The 19081-nt window shown below is 44.1% G+C and overlaps 1 protein-coding gene across 1 annotated transcript in view; it reads left to right on the top strand.

The window, feature by feature from the left end:
* LOC137345649 (dynein axonemal heavy chain 11-like) overlaps positions 1–19081 on the top strand; it is a 622812-nt gene that overhangs the window by 123807 nt on the left and 479924 nt on the right. The window contains exons 11-12 of the mRNA XM_068008891.1: positions 3204–3308; positions 12619–13014. Coding sequence (XP_067864992.1) covers positions 3204–3308; positions 12619–13014 — 501 coding nt within the window. The remainder of the gene's footprint in view (positions 1–3203; positions 3309–12618; positions 13015–19081) is intronic.

Raw genomic sequence — 19081 nt, 5'->3', positions numbered from 1 at the left:
CACTGCCATTTTACCAGCAGTGAAGGAGGTTGAAAACAGCCTGCTGCTCCAGGCCAATTGAGGCCCATAATTAGCCAATTAATTGCCACTTAAGGACCTCCTCCTGCCGCCACTCTTATCTTACCAGCAGCAGCCGGCCACTTTGCCACCAGGGCTGTTAACTCTGGAAGTGAATTCCACAGCCTCAGAACTCTGGGTGGTTAATAAGCAAATTCTTCTGTTGGCTGGCTTGAAACTGTTGGCATACATCACACCTTAATGTCCCGGATTTTGCTATCAATGGCGGTGACAGAGCTTGCTGCTGACCCCTTGCGGGCTGGGGGGGTGAGGAAGTCCTCATGATCGGGCACCCTCTGCCCCATGGAGGTTCCCCCGTGGCACAAGCCACCCCCACTGGAGCAACTGCCCCAGTGCCCCCACAGTCTTTAGCGACCCTCAATCCCCTCGCTGGGGCCCAGCCGATTTTCCCTGACGAGGCCCGAAACCTCACACTCCTTTCGGTGCTTGCATCTCTCTTGCTCTTCTGGCTTGGTGCACCGTTCCCAGTGGTGCTGCTGGGACTGAAGAGCTGGGGGCCCGCTGATTGGCCGGCAGCTCCTGGAGGCGGAACTTCATGCGTCAGAGGGGTGGAAGCCCCAACCAAAGCAAATTAAGGGCCTGGGCCAAGTAAAATTGCTGCGTGGCTTCCAGGCCCAGTGGAGCAGACTCGCCCCCGACTTTCCAGCTTTGGTCTCCGCTGCAATATAACATTCTGCCAAGGATTCCCATGAGTAGGTGGATGTGTTGGATTTCTTCAGGAATGCCTTTAGAACATCCCTAAAGCATTTCCTCTGTCCTTCTGGGAGTCTTTTGCTGCAGTGAAGCTCGGAGTAAAGCAGTTGCTTCATGAGCCTTGTATCAGGCGTGCGTGTGACGTGGCACGCCCAGCGGAGATAGTTTTGGGTGATTAGCCCCTGGATGCTGGGAATGTTGGCTTGGGAGAGGATGCTGACATTAGACTACCTATCCTGCCAGCAAATGTGAAGGATTTTGTGGAGACAGTATTGATGGTATTTCTCCAGTGCCTTGAGGTGCTTGCTGTAGATTGTCCATCTATGTCTGCCTTCATTGAGAGGAGACTCCTGAGATATGGAAAATGGTCCATGCTTTCCAGTGTCTCGTCGTGGATCCTGATCGAAGGAGGATGATGTTGTGCTTTGGGAATGGGTTGGAAAAGGACCTTAGTTTTCCAGATATTTAAAGTAAGCCCCATCCTCTTATATGCTTCAGCGAAGGAATCAACGATGACTTGGAGCTCTGAGTGAGCACATACACGAGCATTATCCGTGTATTGAATCTCATTGAATGATGTTGGAGTGACCTTTGTTTTGGAGTGGAGATGACGGAGGTTGAATAATTTCCTGTCTGTCCTGTTGGTTATCTCCACTCCTGTAGGGAGCTTGCTGGAGGTGGAGTGCAGAATTGCGGTGAGGAAGATGAGGAAGAGGGTTGGTGCGATTACACAGTCTTGTATGGTGCCAGTCTTCACTGAGATAGGATCTGTGGTAGGCGAAGGATGTGACAAATTTCTGAGGGCAGTCAAACTTGAGGACTCTCCATAATCCCCTCACGATTGACAGAATCAAAAGCTTTCATGAGGTCATGACAGACTATCTAATAAAAAAGAGAAAGAAGTCCTAGCTTTGATGAAAGCTTCTTTTGCATCTCATGGCATTCCTAATTAGGTTATATCAAATAACGGACAATCATTTAACAAAAGGAAATTCCAATAGGTTGCAGAACAGTACAAGCTCAGTCAAGTCACTGACTCGCCAAGGTATCCATCATCAAGCAACATGACTGAAAACACTGTTAAAATTGGAAAAGCACACCGAGATAAAGTACATAAGTCTGATATAGACTTGCCTCCCTCTTCTTAACTGGTATACACCAAGTGAGATACAGCAGCTTACCAGCACAAAGACCATTTGGCAGGCAAGCTAAAGCATTCCTCCCTTTAGCAAGCTGACTTCTGAAATCACAGCTAGTGAGAGATGTAAATGAAGAATTGGTATAGAAATTGACTACGCAGCCTCGTAAGTGCCTGAAGTGGCGAGTAGGAAACATACGCATGCTTCTGACCGAAAGTATGCCACCCGTCACATTGGGTAAGGACAAACAAAAGATGTCCTTTACCCAGACCTGAAGCAGGTATTAGACTCTTTGCATAAGCAGATAAGGTGTCTAATGACTGCTTGAGGTCCCCACTGGAATATTGGTTTTCCCTGAGGCAACTAGCGTCAACTCTAGCGGCATTCAGAAACTAATTCTAAAGATAATCTGTAAAGCACTGTCCCACGCCTTACCACCTCTTGTTCCACCCGTGGCCTCGAGATTAACAATTCCTACCTCCCTAAGCCCCTAGATTTTTGATCTCCAGACCTGATCCCACAAGATGTTGCTGAGTGGCGCTAACCCATCCCCACCACTGATTGCTCCCCTGTGGCATGGGATTTCCCCCCACCCCCCTTGGCCACCAATCACTTGCAGTGGCCCAAACTTCCATTACTTACCTGCACGGCCTCTTTCTACAGCACCATCTCTGCGAACGAGGTCTGAGACCCAATTTTCAGTGCTCCTTGGACACTACCATGCTTGTGCAAGGTAAGTATGTTCCCCAAAAATGGATGCTTCTGAATTTTTAGGGTGCTACACCTCAGAAAAGATAAACAGGCCCACGTCTACAGTAAAGGTATCAACAAGCCGGAAAAGCCGAGAAAAAATGTTATCAGAATTTTGCTAACAGAAGAAGGGAAATGGAAACCAGCACAATTACAACAGCAAGTGGACAGTAAATGTTACAATGTGAGAATTGAAGATGGGAAGGTGTTCAGAAACCAAAGACCGTTGCAAATTTCTAGAGAAACCTAACAGCCCAGTTATATTCTCTGCAACATTGGTCAGGCACTGTTATGGGTATGTGATCCTCCCCTCAGAATCTTTTGTTCTGTGTTTTGCACAAATGAAGCTTAACAAGGACAGTCTGTCCCATTCAGTCTCCAGCGTAGTGTTAACATCTGTAAACAAGTGTAGGAAATAAAAAAATGTTCAAGGATTTTAAAATACAGCAACTGCTTAGAAATTTCTACTTGTGATGCACAATGCTGTGGCAATGACAATAACTAGATGGTATGCAGTTTTTTTGATGGAATATTGTGTTTCAGATTGTTGCTGTACTGCGAGAGGTGAAATACCTTCAGATATTGAATCAATCTGATATCCCGGAGGCAGCTGCAGCTATCTTCGAGAAGAGGGAAACTTTGACAAAGGTTTGTCTTTTGCAGGAAGAGTAGAATATATTTTAACAAGTGGGAGGTCTCATTTTTAATTTTAATTTATAAGTCAGACATACCAACAGTCTTTGCAATAAGATGTCTTCACATTCAATCAAATTCATGATTGACTCGTGTTTTTTAATTCAACGTCTCCTTCAGAGTTAAAAAAACATTAAAAATGTAAAAGAGGGGTTCTTCTGATTTCTCTCCTCCCATTTCCCTTCCCCCATCCCCCTCCAATGACATTTTGGGATGGCTGTTAATTGATTTAATCTTATTTCATCGCTATTGCTTGAGATTAGCAACTTCGGAAAATTTGTAGCAGCTGTTTATACTCTGCTATTTTAATTGAATTAAATCTAACTAGGTTCCTACATTACAGCAGTGGCTAAATTTCAAAACTACTTCATGGACTCTAAAGCACTTTGAGATATCTGGTGGTCGTGAAAAGCGCTATATAAATGCAAGTCTGACTTTCTTTAGGTGTGATATTTAGGCAGATTTGTAACACCCTGAGCCCACAATTAGTGCGAGAAAATTCCACTTCAGTTACTCACAGATTAGTTATTTTTAGTCTCTGTGATGTGAAAGTAAAGTTACTCCTCTACGTGCAAGTATATTTGGCTCCCTTCGGCTGGATATTAGCTTGGAAGCAGGAAGTGGGTGGGTGGTGATAAGATGCTGCTGTTTTGAGTTCGGGAAATCTGTAAGAACGGCTTTTGATCCGATCCTGCTGAATTTAGTGGTAGGTATGGCGCCTGTAGAGTAGAGTGAGGGGGGGTGGGTGGCCTCAAAGTGATCCTGGAGCTCTGGCACTCCAGTCTGCTGCCGGGGACCCACCTCCAGGCATCCGCCATGAAAATTCCAGTCTGCCTCTGATCAATGGCGTTAATTAGCCTTTAAATTGACTAAAGAAACTACCCGCCACTTGCGGACAAATAGCCATTCCTTGCCCAGTCCGGCCTCAAGGAAAATGGCCGGGAGTCAGGACCATAGCGGGGAAATGACGCCCCTGCTGGTGTTGTGAAATTCTGCGCCTGCCTGCCTCCATACCTGCCCCCATATCGGGGCCAAATTCTGCCCTATGTCTTAGAAAGAAATTACTGCCTGTTAAATTTTGAAATATAAGTAACTGACATAAACCTAGAAAGGCCTAAATTACCTTTAGTTGCATTTCTGTTTAATACTACTAAATAGGGAAAGAATTTTCTCTTGTTTGGGAGAAAGGGTTGCAAACCTTTTGTTTGTCGAATTTAATGGTCACCAGTTGTAGCAAAGTGCAATTTTTGTGGGGTCTGATTTCAGAAAATCAAATGCTTGTTCAAGCAAAAGTTCAAATTGATGGTAGCTAAATTTAGGACTGATGCCAGGAAGGTTTTTTTCAGATGAACAGTGATCAGCACTTAAATTGGACTTCAGGTAGTGAAAGAAAAAAGCTTAGGAATCATTTAGCAGTTCTATACTGTGTTGAGAACACCGGTCTAGAAATTGAGCTGCATAGCGCCTATTTTTCAAGTGCCATAAGGAGGAGGCGGTAGCGTAGTGGTATTCTCACTGGACTAGTAACCCAGAGCCCCAGGCTAATGCTGTGGGGGCAGGGGTTCGAATCCCACCATGGCAAGTGGTGGAATTTGAATTCAATTAATAAAAAATCGGGAATTAAAAGCTAGTGACTGTGAAACCATTGTCGATTGTTGTAAAAACCCATCTGGTTCCTTTAGGGAAGGAAATCTGCCATCCTTACCTGGTCTGGCCTGCATGTGATTGCAGACCCACACCAGCAATGTAGTTGTCACTGAAATGGCCTAACAAGCCACACAGTTATATCAAACCACTACAAAGTCTAAGAAAAGGAATGAAACCGGACAGATCACACGACATCGGCCTAGGCACCAGAAACAGCAACAGCAAACCCAGCCCTGTCGACCCTTAGTCCCCCTTACTAACATCTGGGGGCTTGTGCCAAAGTTGGGAGAGCTGTCCCATTGGCTAGTCAAGCAACAGCCTGATATAGTCATACTCACGGAATCATACCTTATAGACAAGGTCCCAGACACTGCCATCACCATCCCTGGGTATGTTCTGCCCCACCAACAGACCCACCAAAGGTGGCGGCACAGTGGTATACAGTCGGGACGGAGTTGCCCTGGGAGTCCTGAACATTGACTCCAGAACCCATGAAGTCTCATGGCATCAGGTCAAACATGGGCAAGGAAACCTTTTGCTCATTTCCACCTATCACCCCTCCCCCCCCACCATAGCTGATATATCAGTACTCCTCCATGTTGAACAGCACTTGGAGGAAGCACTGAGAGTGGCAAGGGCGCAGAATGTAATCTGGGTGTGGGACTTCAATCTTCATCACCAAGAGTGGCTCGGTAGCACCATTACTCACCGAGCTGGCTGAGTCCTAAAAGACATAGCTGCTAGACTGGGCCTGTGGCAGGTGGTGATGGAACCAACAAGAGGGAAAAACATACTTGACCTCGTCCTCACCAATCTGCCTGTTGCAGATGCATCTGTCCATGACAGTATTGGTAGGAGTGACCACTGCACAGTCTTTGTGGAGACAAAGTCCCATCTTCACATTGAAGATACCCTCCATCATGTTGTGTGGCACTACCACCATGCTAAATGGGATAGATTTTGAACAGATCTAGCAATGCAAAACTGGGCATCCATGAGGTGAGGTGGGCCATCAGCAGCAGCAGAATTGAACTCAACCACAATCTGTAACCTCATGGCCTGACATATCCCCCACTGTACCATTACCATCAAGCCGGGGGATCAATCCTGGTTCAATGAAGAGTGCAGGAGGGCATGCCAGGAGCAGCATCAGGCATACCTCAAAATGAGCTGTCAACCTGGTGAAGCTACACACAGGACTACTTGCATGCCAAACAGCGTAAGCAGCATGCAATAGACAGGGTTAAGTGATCCCACAACCAACGGATCAGATCTAAGCTCTGCAGTCCTGCCACATCCAGTTGTGAATGGTGGTGGACAATTAGGCAACTAACTGGAGGAGGTGGCTCCACAAATATCCCCATGCCCAATGATGGGGGAGCCCAGCACATCAGTGCGAAAAATAAGGCTGAAGCCTTTGCAACAGTCTTCAGCCAGAAGTGCCGAGCTGATGATCCATCTCGGCCTCTGCCTGAAGTCCCCAGCATCACAGATACCAGTCTTCAGCCAATTCGATTCACTCCACGTGATATCAGGAAACGACTGAAGGCACTGGATACTGCAAAAGCTGTGGGCCCTGACAACATTCCGGCAATAGTACTGAAGATTTGTGCTCCAGAAGTTGCTGCACCCATAGCCAAGCTGTTCCAGCTACAAGACTGGCATCCACCTGACAATGTAGAAAAATTGCCCAGGTATGTCCTGTACACAAAAAGCAGGACAAATCCAACCCAGTCAATTACTGCCCCATCTGTCTACTCTTGATCATCAGTAAAGTGATGGAAGGTGTCATCGTCCGTGCGATCAAGCGGCACTTGCTTCGCAACAACCTGCTCACTGATGCTCAGTTTGAGTTCCACCAGGGCCACTCTGCTCCTAACCTCATTATAGCCTTGGTTCAAACGTGGACAAAAGAGCTGAACTCAATAGGTGAGGTGAGAGTGACTGCCCTTGACGTCAAGGCAGCATTTGACCGAGTATGGCATCAAGGAGCCCTAGCAAAAGTGAACTCAATGGGAATCAGGAGGAAAACTCTCTGCTGGTTGGAGTCATACTTAGCACAAAGGAAGATGGTTGTGGTTGTTGGAGGTCAATCATCTCAGCCCCAGGACATCACTGCAGAGCCTCCTTATTGTCCTTGGCCCAACCATCTTCAGCTGCTTCATCAATGACCTTCCTTCAATGATAAGATCAGAAGTGGGGATGTTCACTGATGATTGCACAATGTTCAGCACCATTTGTGACTCCTCGGATACTGAAGCAGTCCATGTAGAAATGCAGCAAGACCTGAACAATATCCAGGCTTGGGCTGATAAGTGGCAAGTAACATTCGCGCCACACAAGTGCCAGGCAATGACTATCTCAAACTAGAGAGAATCTAACCAACTCCCCTGACATTCAATGGCATTACCATCACTGTCAATATTCTTGGGGTTACCATTAACCAGAAACTGAACTGGAGTAGGCATATAAATACCATGGCTACAAAAGCAGGTCAGAAGCTAGGAATCCTGTGGCAAGTAACTCACGTCCTGACTCCCCAAAGCTTGTCCACCATCTACAAGGCACAAGTCAGGAGTGTGATGGAATACTTTCCCCTTGCCTGGATGGGTGCAACTCCAACAACACTCAAGAAGCTCGACACCATCCAGGACAAAGCAGCCCGGTTGATTGTTACCCCATCCACAAACATTCACTCCCTCCACCACTGACGCACAGTGGCAGCAGTGTGTACCATCTACAAGATGCATTGCAGCAGCGCACCAAGGCTGATTCGACAGCACCTTCCAAACCTGCAACCTCTAACACCTAGAAGGACAAGGGCGGCAGATGCATGGGAACACCACAACCTGCAAGTTCCCATCCAAGCCACACACTATCCTGACTTGGAACTATATCACTGTTCCTTCACTGTTGCTAGTTCAAAATCCTTGAACTTCCTTCCTAACAGCATTGTGGGTGTACCTACCCCACATGAACTGCAGCAGTTTAAGGCGGCGGCTCACCACCACCTTCTCAAGGGCAATTAGGGTTGGGCAATAAATGCTGTCCTAGCCAGCGATGCCTACATTTCACGAATGAATAAATAAAAGGGCTACTAAACCCCCAAAATGGCTGGCAGGAAGCACACACAACTCGTGCACCGACCGCCATAATGAATAAGAGCAAACAAAAAGCGACCTTTACCCACCCATGAAACAGACCTTCGGCCTTTTGCATGTACAAGTAAGGGGCCGAACGTCTTCTCGGTGTCCCCGCTTTAACATTGGTTTGCCCTGAGGCAGCCCGTCTCATAAGATGCTGTACTCAGAAAAACTAGCCCTGCTGTACACTTGCCAAACAAGTGAATGCTGAGGCAGGAGGAGCAGGAGCACTGCTCCTCCCAGCTCCCTCCCCGACATTGAAAGATCCGATTGCTACTCACAACCTCTTCCCCCACCCATCCAATTGCCTACCCCTTCAACTAATCCCTCCAACTGCTTACCCCTCAAATTGCCTACCCTTCCGGCTCTGAGCCCCAATTTCTGACTCCAGGTCCCAACCTGACCCACAATCGCGGAATATAGCCCACTCTGATCTGGCTTGTGACCTCAGCCAGTCCTGTGGCCCAATTTGACCCTCGGACCCACATTCCTGAGGCCGCTGTGACACTGCCAGTGGCCTGATTTTACTTCACTACTCTCCTCCCAGCTGCAATGCTATGCCAGTTCTATGATAATGAGGTCTGAAGCTCAATATCGGGGGGCCTCGGACCTCACCGTACTGGCACAGGATAAAAGTGGGCGAACTCAAATTTGTAGACCTGTAGGTTCTTTCTAGATTGATGAGTTTAGATGGTCAATTTACCACCTTCATTTCTATTCAATGATCAGTTGCAGGATCTCTTGGGCTGTGGCCTGAAATTTGGTTCCATATTTTTGTAAACACACTGCATTGCTAAACTATAGGATGATGTCATGGATTGGCACAGAGGATAATGCCTCTCATAAGTACCATGTGGAGCACCACCATGAGTTCAGACTGGGGGTGGGGAGCAGTCAAATGCTAACTGCTCTGTCACTGGTGTGCTGAGTCATGCCTGCTTATATGCTTCCCTTTCTCTTCATCTTGGCCTGTCACTTTTTAATCTCCTACCACTTGGCAAAGCATGTAAATATGTTTTCCTGAAACTTCTTGAATTTTTGTCCTCCATTGTGACTTCCCTTTAATTGTTTCCATCTCTTTAAATTTCATTTACACAAATTTCCTCTTCTACCTCTAGTATCAACCCTTGATCCATCTAAATTTGCACTTTTGAGTTGTAAATAATTATGCAAATAAACTCAGACTGGAGAGTTGAGTACTGTTTGCACTTGATTTCAGGCAGGTGTTAAATCAGTTTAAAACAAATTAGAACTAACTCACACCTGAAGACAGAAATACGCCCCTCTTTTACATTGTAGTTTAGGTGCATTAAATGCTATTTGCATAGTTTTTTTGAGAGAAATCACTGGCAGTGGAAAATCTAACTATGGTTGTTAGCGATGGTTGTAACTGTTGCTGCTGACTCACGGGGCAGGATTTTGAGCTCCCGCCGACCCCGGGAACAGAGGCAGCAGAAGCTAAAAATAGCCCCGTTGCTGGTGTGTCAGTTCAGAGGAACATAGGAAATAGGAACAGGAGTAGGCCATTCGGCCCCTCAAGCCTGCTCTGCCATTCAACTAGATCATGGTTGATCATCTATATCAATGCCATTTTCCCGCACTATCCACATATCTCTCGATATCTTTAATATCTAAAAATCTATCGATCTCTGTCTTGAATACACTCAATGACTGAGTCTCCACAGCCCTCTGGGGTAGAAAATTCCAAAGGTTCACCACCCTCTGAGTGAAGAAATTCTTTCTCATAGTCCTAAATGGTCTGCCCCTTATTTTGAGACTGTGTCCCCTGGTTCTAGACGCCACCACCCCACCACACCCCCCACCCTTCCTGCATCAACCTTTGGAGCCCTGTAAGAAGTTTGTCTGCTTCAATGAGATTAGCTCTCATTCTTCTAAACTCTACAGGCCCAGTCTCCTCAATCTCTCCTCATAGGACAATCCTGCCATCCCAGGAATCAGTCTGGTGAGCCTTTGTTGCACTCCCTCTATGGTAAGTATTATCTTTCCTTAGATAAGGAGACCAAAACTGTACACAGTACTCTAGGTCCGGTTTCAGCAAGGCTTTATACAATTGCAGCAAGACTACTTTACTCCTGTACTCAAATCCGTAAAGGCCAACATACCATTTGCCTTCCTAATTGCTTGCTGCACCTGCATGTTAGCTTTCAGTGACTTATGAACAAGGACACCTAGCTCCCTTTGGACATCAACACTTCCCAATCTCTCACCATTTAAGAAATACTGTGCATTTTAATTTTTCTACCAAAGTGGATAACTTCACATTTTTTCACATTATATTCCATCTGTCATGTTTTTTCTCACTCACTTAGCCTGTCCATATTCCCTTGAAGCCTCTTTGCATCCTCCTCATAACTCACATTTCTACCTAGTTTTGTGTCATCAGAAAACCTGGAAATATTACATTTGGTCCCTACATCCATATCATTGATATAGATTGAGAATAGCCGGGGCCCAAGCTCTGATCCTTGTGCTACTCCACTCGTCGCAACCAGCCAACCTGAGAATGACCCGTTTATTCCTACTATCTATTCTCTGTCTGTTAACCAATTCTCAATCCATGCCAGGATATTACCCTCAATCCCATGTGCTCTAATTTTGCTTACTAACCTCCTCTGTGGGACCTTATCGAAAGCCTTCTGAAAATCCAAATACACCCAATCCAAGGTTCCCCCTTATCTATTCTGCTAGTTACATCCTCAAAAACTGTTAACAGGTTTGTCAAACATTATTTCCCTTCATAAATCCATCTTGACTCTGCCCAATCCGACCATTATTTCCTAAGTGTCCAGTTATAACATCCTTTATAATAGATTCTAGCATTCTGCTTACTATTGATGTCTGGCTAACAGGCCTGTAATTCTCCATTTTCTCTCTCCCTCCTTTCTTTAATAGTGGGGTTACATTTCCTACCTTCCAATCTTCAGGAACCATTCCAGACTCCATAGAATTTTGGAAGATGATCATCAATGCATCCACTATCTCTAGATCCACCTCTTCCAACACTGGGATGTAAATCATCAGGTCCAGGGGATTAATCAACTTTCAGCCCCATTAATTTCTCCAGCACTACTTTTTTACTAATACTAATTTTTTTCAGTTCCTCAGGCTCACTAGTCCCTTGGTTCTTCAGTATTTCTGGGAATTTTCTTTGTATCTACCTCCATGAAGACAGACAAAAAGTAGTTGTTTAGTTTCTCTGCCATTTCCATATTCCCCATTTTCCTGTCTCTGCCTGTAGTGGGCCTACATTTGTTTTTGTTAATCTTTTCCTTTTTACATACCTATTGAAGTTTTCACAGTCTGTTTTTATGTTTCTCGCTAGTTTACTTTCATATTCTATTTTCTTTTTCTTTATCAGTTTCTTGGTCCTCCTTTGCTGAATTCTGAAATGCTCCTAATTCTCAGGCTTACTAGTTTTTTTTACCCCAGACCCATCCCACCTCCAGGCCATTTTTGTGCAGGCGGGATGGGGGTGCACAGTCGGTAGCCAACACGGCTTATTAAGAGTTTACTAAGGCCAATTAAAGGATGCCGACTGGGATTTTCTAGGTAGCTGGGGTCCAGTGCTCCAGATAGCCTTCACTGCCTGTGTGGGAGCAGGAGCTTCTCTCCCGACCCGCCCACCCGAACAATGTGGCCTGGCTGCAAATCCCATTTTTAATCTAAGATTTAAAAATGTTGGAGAAGGGGGACCTCCATTTTGAAGTCCCCTTTCCCTTCCTTACCATCTCTTGCAGCCTACTTCTCCTTTCAAACTGGAAGGCCTCCGATTAGCCCTCCAGCTTCGAGAGGCTGCCTGCTGTCCTTAGGTGGACGGTGAGCCCGTCTCCAGGCCAATTAAGGGGACGCCCCTGTGAAAACCACAGTGAGTGATTATTTGCTTCTGGGGGCACGTTTGGGACCCAGAAATAGTCCCGACCTCTGTTTTCTGCCCCTGGAGGGAAAATCCTGCCCATGATCTCTGCTGCTTTAGCATCTTTCTTTAATCAAAAGATCACAACGGAATGATTGAGGTTCTATGCACCTACATCTTCCCAGAAAAAAATGATCTTGTGACAGATATATGCTGTATAAAGTTAGATGATAAAATATATTGAGAACAGCATCTTCACTCGAAGTTTACAACAACTTTTATTTGTTTATAAACACACAAGAAAATGTAAACCTTGTCATAGCATATCAATTTGTCATTTCCATGTGGCATCACTGTGATGAAAATGGCTTGCAGTTTTTCTGTTTCCACCCTGCCATTAGAAAAACAAATTGTAACACACTTTTGCATGAAGAGAGCCCTTTAATGAGCCGTTAAACAAAACTAATGTATAGGATTAAAATATTGGATTTGTCATTGATTTATTCATTTATACGAAAATGCCCATCATACTACTCTGGTGGAATGTTCGTATTCGTAAAGAACGCTATGAGTTACTGTTCGTTGTTTGTGAATTATTTAGTTTGTAGGAACCTTGGAGTTAATGGTGAGGTGGTACAATAATCTGAAACAGACGGTCTTGGAAGTGGAGTTTCCACTGATTTTTAATGAGCTGGAAGCCATTGACGAACAGCTGAAGGCTGCAGAGGAGACTGTTACCTGGCAGAGTGAAAACTGCTGGAGCTACATTTTGCAAATGAAGGACACAGTGCATGATCTGGCAAGCAGGGTTCAGAAGACAAAAGAGAATGTGGATACTCTACAAACACTTACGAAAACTTGGAGTGAATGTGCTATGTTTACAAGGAAAGATAACAAAAAAGATTCTCTGCTGAACCTGGATGACCGAGAAGACAGAGTCGCCAAGTGGTACAAATTGATACGGGAGGATGATGCTACGATTCACAAATTGGTTGAGGTAAGCCTTAAGAAAAGAACAAGATGTCATGCAATAGACTTGGAAAAATATAATTGCCAGATGAAATATTTTGCACTAAGTTATAATACAGCCGCATGCTATATTAAATACTTACACTGGAGTGCTTGATATTCAAGATCTCCTTATTCAATTTGCTGTGAATTTTTTTTAGCTCTATTAATAGAAATCTTGCATATGGAGTGCACTTTCTGTCTACAAACATTAATTCAGCTTTGGCTGAGTGATAATGTTCTCACCCCTGAATGAGAAGATTATGAGTTCCGGCCTCACTCCAGAAACTTGAGCACATAGGCTGAAGCTTCAGTGGAGTACTGAGGCAGTGCTGCAGTATTGGATGTGCTATATTTCAAATGAGTTATAAAACTGAGGCCTCACCTGTCTTCGGGTGGATAAGAGCAAGGTATTCTGGCCAATATTTATACCTCAACCAACATCGCTAAAACAAATTATTTGATGATTTATCTCATTGTTATTTGTGGGATTTGTGCACACATTGGCTGTCGTGTTTCCTTACATTATAATGATGAACTAGACTTCAAAATAAGTTAAAGTGCTTTGAGATATCCAGATATCATGAGCGTTGCTATATAAATGCATGTTCTTTACTTCCTGTGTCATGATTTTGAGTAATTTTTTTAGTCAACATTAACAACGGGAACAGTCTCTGTAACATTTGTAATGGCAATTCTATATGTTATCATTTTCAGGCCTTTTGGTTACTATGTAGTGCTATGACATGAGTCATTTTACACTTTCCGCTAAGTTCTACATTTTGAAATGTTAAAGTTTTTTTTTACACTGAAGGTCATTAGATCGTGAATACCCTACCAGAAGCAGTGCTGCAAGCAGAATTTGCAATAACAACTTTCAGAAGAGAAGTGGACAAATACTTGAAAAATAAACTTTTGGAAAGTTTTGGGGAAAGAGCAGGTTGATGGAATGCTCTTTCAGCAAGTCAGCATGGTCACCTCCTTCTGTGCTGTAAAATTTATTTTCGATGAAAAAAATTGGTTTAAGAATTATTTCTCCTATTCACCTTATTCTAGCCGTGTTCCCAGCTGCAGTTTTAAAATATATATATTGCTGCCACCCAATCTAATTCAGTCTCCAAGCAGTTAAACTATTGCTGCATAGGCTCTAAAATGCTGGGCTGTCGAGCTGAAAAATAGGAGGGGTAAACATTTCAGTGCTTCCTTCAGTTAAAAAGAACTTAGGCCACATCTGCGCTTATAGAATAACTTTTATGTTTTGTAAATAATTTGATTTAAAGTCAGCACAATTGATCAGCAATACAGTAGTAGTCTGTAACCATTAACGTGTGAAGGCATTTGTCCTTCAGTGAGTGGATTTCAATCGTCACTGTATAGTGACATTTATTCTGAGATTTACAGAAGCCTGTTGTTTACAGCTCCCTTGTTAGTAAAATGCAATGCTATTAGAACACACTTGTTATAAATTTTGGTTCCAGTAGACAATTATGGAAAACATTGGTTTTGTCTTTCACCACCTGCCCCTCACCACCCCACTTTCAGCAGGTCTTATGTCTCTCAGGGTGGGGAGTCTTACTCTGGTAGATACATAATTTTCAACATTGAATACAACCTTTTCCTAGGCATGCTACTTAACAGGAGAGTGGTTTCTGAGATTGTGCCAGGTTCCCTATTCCAAGCGATTGCATTCCATCCCTGGGAAGACTTCTCCTATTCTGTTTGATGTGCAGATGACGGGGAGTATATATATAGTGACCACAACTATGGAGGTCTGTAATATTCATAACTAAGTCTGCCCCCCATGCAGAAGAATTATGTTTTTTTGAATCTCTTCTGTAAAGAAGCCACTTTCCACAACTGTAAAGTAATGAGCTTATATTTACTGTCAAAATAGCCTTAGTGTGTGCATATAGGTTAATTCTTCCTTTAATTATTTTAATATGAACCTCCAAGAATCCAGATTTGGTGTTAAACTACTAGGGTAGCAACAAGGTACCTCGCACATTATGAGCGCACATCAAAAAATAGTGGGCTTTCTGTTAACAATTTTCCTTACATTGGTTTTAATTGACTTGGAAAGTCTACCTTACAATCTATACATACAAAATAAATGTGCAATACTCCGTTCTGAGTTACATGACGTTGAGCAATTTTACAAAACTGCACATTTATGAAGCCCAAGATCTCATATGCTTTGCTAACTATTCTCTCAATACCACCTTCAAAGATCTATGCACGTGAACCCCCCGAAACCTCTGTCCCTGCACACTCTTTAGAACGGTGTCATTAAGTCTATATTGCCTCTCCCTATTCCTTCTACCAAAACATATCACCTCAAACTTCTCAATTAAATTCCATCTGCTGCCTGTCTGCCGATTCTGCTAGCCGATCTATGTCCTTCTGCAGTTGACTGATATCATCCTTTTTGTCACACCTCCAAGTTTGGTATCATCAGCAAATTTTGAAACTTTATTCTGTATTCCAATATCCAAGTTATTTATATACCAAAAAAGGAATGGTCCCAGCACTGACTTTTGGGGAACACCACTGTCTACGATTCTCCAGTCTGAAAAACAGCCATTTACCATGACTCACTATTTTCTTTCCTCATGCCAATTTTTTAATCCAAGCTGACAGTGACTCTCCTTTTTCATGAGCCTCAATTTTGTTAACTAGCCTTTGATGTCGTACTTTGTCAAACGCTTTCTTAAAATCCACACAGACAACATCCGCTACATTACCTTCATTAACATTCTCTGTTACTTCAAATTAGTTTAGTCAAGCATGATCTGCCTTTTACAAATCCAAGGCTGTCCAAGTGCCTGTTGATTTTTTTCCCCCTAATGTTTCTAAAGCGTTACCCACCACTGATGTTAAACTGACTGGCCTTTGCTTGCATCCTTTCTTGAATAAGGGTGAAACATTTGGCACCTCTCCCATATCTAGGGATGCCCTCCCACTGTCTGCACCCCCACTTCCCTTAGCAACCTGGGATGCAAGCCATCTGGACCAGGCGACTTATCCACTCTAAGCATAGCCAGACTTCTCAGTACACCTTGTCTCTCAATTTTCACCCCATCCATTACCTGTACCATCATCTACCGATATTTTGTCAGCATCCTCTACCTTAGTAAAAACTGATACAAAATACTCATTAAGTATTTTAGACTTGCCTTGCACCTCTAAGCATATATCACTCCCTTTGCCCCGAATAGGCTCCACCTGCCTCTTACTACCTACTCATTATTTTTATGCCGCTAGAAGATTTTTGGGTTCCCTTTTATGTTGACTGCCAGTCTATTCTCATATTCTCTCCTTTCCAATCTTATTTTCCTCTTCATTTCCTCTCAAAACTTATTGTATTTGGCCTGGTTCTCTTGAAGAATTCACTTGACGTGCATCATACATCCTCTTTTTTTGTTTCATCGTATTCTCTATCTCCCTCGTCATCGTTGGAGCCCTCACTTTGATTCCCTTATCTTTCATCCTTGTTGGAATGTACCAAGCTTCCTTAAAGATCACCCATTGTTCTGTTACCATTTTTCCTGTCAGTCTTCGGTTCCATTTACCCTGACTAGATCCCCTCTCATCCCATTGAAGTTAGCCCTCTTCCAATTTAGAAGTCCTACCTTAGATTGCTCTTCTCCATTGTCTTTTCTCTTCTGCATTGCTAATCTAAACCTTTTGATACAATGATCATTTTTAACCAAGTGATCCCCCCATAGATACTTAGTTCACTTGGCCTACTTTATTCCCCAGTACCAGATTCAGTAATGCCTCCTTCCTAGTTGGACCGAGAACACACTGGTCAAGGAAGTTGGCCTGAACACACTTCCCCTCCTTACCTTTTATTCTAACATTACCCAAATCCATATTTGGGTAATTAAGGTGCCCCATTATCACCACTCTATAATTCTTGCATATCTTTGTGATTTCCTTGCAGATTTGCTCCTCTGTTTCTCTCTCACTATTTAGAGTGCTTCAGAATATCCCAGTCACATGATCATCCTCTTTTTGCTTCTCAACTCTTAACCAAATAGATTCTGCCCTTGCCCCCCTCAAGGATATCCTCTCTTTACAACACTCCAATCTCTTCCCGAATCAGTTTTGCCACCCTGCCTCCCTGTTTTCCTTCCATATCTTTTCTGACCACTTTGTATTCATGAATATTAAGCACCCAGTTCTCACCATTTTTAAGCCACGTTTCCGTTATTGCCACTGCATCAGATTCCCACACAGCTATTTGTGGTTGGAGCTCACCAACCTTATTCACCACAATTTGTGCGTTTACCTCCATGAATTCTAAACCTGTCTTTGTATTCCTCGTAGTCCTTAGTCTTCTCCTATCTAATCTGGTAGTACTTCTATCTCTAGTACTATCCAACACTCTCACTCATTTATGCACCTTATTCCTCTTTTCTATTTCTATATGCTGGTGCCAACCCCCCTGCCAATTTAGTTTAAGTCCTCCACAATCACACTAGTGATCCCTGATGACAACGGACTCAGGCCTGTTGAGGTGCAACCTGTCCCTTTTGAATAGGTGCCTCCTTCCCCAGAGCTGGTCCTCATACCCCAAGAATCTGAAGGGCTCCTTCCAGCACCATTCCTCAAGCCACGCATTGATCCTCCCTATCTTCCCTTTTCTATTCTCGCCAGCACGAAGCACTAGGAGTAATCCAACGATTACTGCCTTTGAAGTCCTACTTTTTAACTTCCTCCCTAGCTCCTGAATGTCTGACTGTAGGAGCACAATACCTGCCCCCTCTATGTCGTTGGTAACAATGTGTACTACAACTTCTGGCACACTCCCTCCCCTCTGCAGAATATTCTGCACCCTCTCATGATGTCCTTTACCCTGGTACCAGGGAGACCATACACCATGTGGGACTCACGAGGAAGGCGGCAGAAATGCCTGACCCCGAACTATGGAATCTCCTATAATGACTAAATTTCTACTCTTTGCTGTTTCCCCTATGTAGTCCTTGCCCATTGGTGCCATGGTCTGGACAGCACTCCTTCAAGGTGTTGTCACTCCCGGCAGTCTGCAGTGCTGAGTACTGCTTTGAGAGTGGCACACACCCCGAAGACTCCTGCATTTCCTGCCTCTTCCTACTTTTGTAGATGGCCACTCATCCACTATCCTCAACTTTCTGCCTGTGGGGTGACCACCTCCAGGAATGTACAATCCAAGAAACTCTCCTGCTCTCTGATGCTCCGCAGTGACTGCAGCTATCCCTCAAGCTCGGAAATCCTGCGTATTGGTATTTCCAATTAGTTTGAATTAACTTGAATATTCTGTAAGTATATCAATGGGAAGAGGATAACCAGGGAAAGAGTAGGACCCATTAGGGACCAAGGGGTAAATCTGTGGGTGGAGCCAGAGGACATTGGTAGGGTGTTGAACGAATACTTCACATCTGTCTTCACCCGAGAGAATGAGGATGTAGATATGGAACTGAGAGAGAGAGACTGTGAGGTTCTTGAGCAAATTGTCATAGGTAGTGACAAGGCATTGGAGGTTTTGGCAGGCTTAAAAATGGACTAATCTCCAGGTCCGGACGATTTGTGTCCCAGGATGCTGTGGGAGGCGAGGGTGGAGATTGCAGGGGCTCTGACCCAAATTTTTAATTCCTCTCTGGCCACGGGGGAGGTGCCAGAGGACTGGAGAACAGCTAATGTGGTCCCACTATTTAAGAAAGGTTGTAGAGATAAGCCAGGGAACTACAGACCAGTGAGTCTCACGTCAGTGGTAGGGAAACTATTGGAGAAAATTCTGAAGGAGAGAATCTATCTCCACTTGGAGAGGCAAAATTTGATTTGGAATAGTCAGCATGGCTTTGTCAGAGGGAGGTCATTGTCTAACAAATTTGATTGAATTTTTTGAGCATGTGACCAGGTGCGTAGATGAGGGTAGTGCAGTTGATGTAGTTTATATGGATTTCAGCAAAGCCTTTGACAAGGTCCCACATGGGAGACTTATCAAGAAAGCAAATGCACATGGGATACAGGGTAACTTGAGAAGGTGGATTCAAAATTGGCTTAGCTGTAGGAGA

Source organism: Heterodontus francisci, chromosome 2 (assembly GCF_036365525.1).
Source record: "Heterodontus francisci isolate sHetFra1 chromosome 2, sHetFra1.hap1, whole genome shotgun sequence".
NCBI classification, from domain to species: Eukaryota; Metazoa; Chordata; class Chondrichthyes; order Heterodontiformes; family Heterodontidae; genus Heterodontus; species Heterodontus francisci.
Note: the sequence above shows the minus strand (reverse complement) of the source record. Positions and strands in the feature narration are given on the sequence as shown.